Source organism: Aplysia californica, unplaced genomic scaffold (assembly GCF_000002075.1).
Source record: "Aplysia californica isolate F4 #8 unplaced genomic scaffold, AplCal3.0 scaffold00750, whole genome shotgun sequence".
NCBI classification, from domain to species: Eukaryota; Metazoa; Mollusca; class Gastropoda; order Aplysiida; family Aplysiidae; genus Aplysia; species Aplysia californica.
The window spans coordinates 40,893-42,868 of record NW_004798020.1 but is presented as its reverse complement, the minus strand read 5'-3'; the positions used below and the strand labels follow the sequence as shown (position 1 = coordinate 42,868).

Genomic DNA, 1,976 nt, shown 5'->3' with positions numbered 1-1,976 from the left:
GTGTGTGTGTGTGTGTGTGTGTGTGTGTGTGACGAAGTAGACAGCAACACAGGATCCCCAAAGGTACAGCTACCCCAAGTATACCAACAAAAAACAGACAGACTCACCACAAGCATAAGACACCGACAGGTATTTGTTGATGCCCGCGGCGCATGGGTCACCGAATATGCTCTCGTTGGCAAGCAAAGCACAGCTCTTTCTGCCGTGGCAACGGGTCCGAACCTCAGACACCGTGTCAGCCGACTGGCAATCTGAAAAAAAAGAGAGATAGAGATTAATTTAGTTTTAGTAAGTGTTTTCCGGTACTTGCAACAAAATAAGGTCATATAAGGGCTGAAGATTAGAGGTGTTACACGAGAGTAACAAACACAAAAAAGGAGGCGAGATTATAAGGACGATAGGTGTTTGTTAGGATTCGGAAAGAAGAAGCAAACCACACCAGAGCATCCGCCAACCGTCCACAGAGGTAGAGAAAAAACAAAGAGACACAGGGCCCTGAGACAGGAAACGTGGCTAACCCCTCTGACACTACAAGAGAAGCTATACGGGCCGACAGATGAACTGAGCAGGACAGCCCAATTTAATTTAATGACAGATACCGGACTTCAAGTGCGATGCTATCGAGATGAAGAACAGAAGAAGAGGAAGGAACACACACAAGCCATATAAGTCTATGATGTGCTGTGAGCTCAGTTGATGTATGCTGGACTGTGGTGTCGATAGTTCTGGTTCGATTCGCTGACGGGGAGATTTTGAACTTAGATTGTTTGGGGGAGTCTTCAATACAATCCTCCAACTTGACAAAGTCCCATCACAGATAGACGTTGAACGCGGAGGTCTCAGTTTTTAAATAAATTTACAGGGTTGATAAAGTATCTATGTACCTCTGTTTTAGTACGAGTTTAGGTCACAAATACTGATAGTTACGGACCCTTAACGTATCTATATAACCATGTTTTTATACTAGTTTGGATCATAAATATATTGACAGTTACTGACGGATAACATAGCAATGTACTCCAGTTTTTGTCTGAGTTTAGGTCACAAAGATATTGACAGTTGCTGACAAATAGCATAGCTATGTACTTCTGTGTTTGGACAAGTTTAGATCACAAAGATATAGACAGTTACTGACGGATAAACGTACCTATATATCCCTGCTTGTGGGGAGGGCAGAGGTCCGAGCCGTTGGGCGTGCGACCAAACATGGCCGAGTAGACCGCGATTCTGTCCCCTTTTTCGCACCAGATCTCCAGTTCTTCCCCTTCACATACTGTCTCCTGCTCAAACTCGTCTGGGGAGAGAGAAAATTGAATTATGAAGAAAGGGTTGAGATGTTCGGTCTTTTCCTTGACTGTACCTTAGACTTGGATTATGCAAGTGGTTGGAGCGCGCCACTGGTAGGTCCTACTTCTTTGCTTTCTCTCTGGGGTTTTTGGGTCTGTGTTGGTGGTCGGAGGGCGCCTACTTTTTTAAAACTTTTCTTCTGTTGTTTCTATCTGTGCGTGTGTGTGAGTGGTTGGAGCGTAGGTCCTACTTCTTTACTCTCCCTCTGTTGTTTCTGACTGTCTGTCTTACGTTTTCCCAGCACTAAATGACCATGATTGTGTCGATGCACAAATAAATTTTGCACCATGTCAATACATTTTTACCTAACCAATAAATATGGGCACCAAAATCAGGACACGGGACAAATAAAAAACTTTTTAAAAACAAAAAAACAAAGCAAACAAATAAAAAAATAAACGGACAACCAAACACAGATTTCAATTAAAATATCCTGATATAAACCATGAACTGCCACTGGCGCCCAAAATGAAGGAAACTACACTGAACTCTCCATAGGTGCGCTCCGTGGTGAACCGGAATTACGTCAGAGTGCACGATCTAGGATATTATAAGTCTATGGACTGAATACTAATCAGATGTCTTCAATCTATTTAATTTAGATAGGACATGAGGGAAATATATATATA

At 42.6% G+C, this 1,976-nt stretch overlaps 1 protein-coding gene across 1 annotated transcript in view; it reads right to left on the bottom strand.

The window, feature by feature from the left end:
• The window catches only part of LOC101863218, a gene marked incomplete at its 5' end in the record, with an annotated part of 10,499 nt that extends 9,205 nt beyond the window's left edge, over nt 1–1,294 (bottom strand). The window contains 2 exon segments of the mRNA XM_005109144.3: nt 108–251; nt 1,148–1,294. Of these exon segments, the coding sequence (XP_005109201.2) occupies nt 108–251; nt 1,148–1,294 (291 nt within the window).
• Between the last annotated feature and the right edge of the window lie 682 nt (nt 1,295–1,976).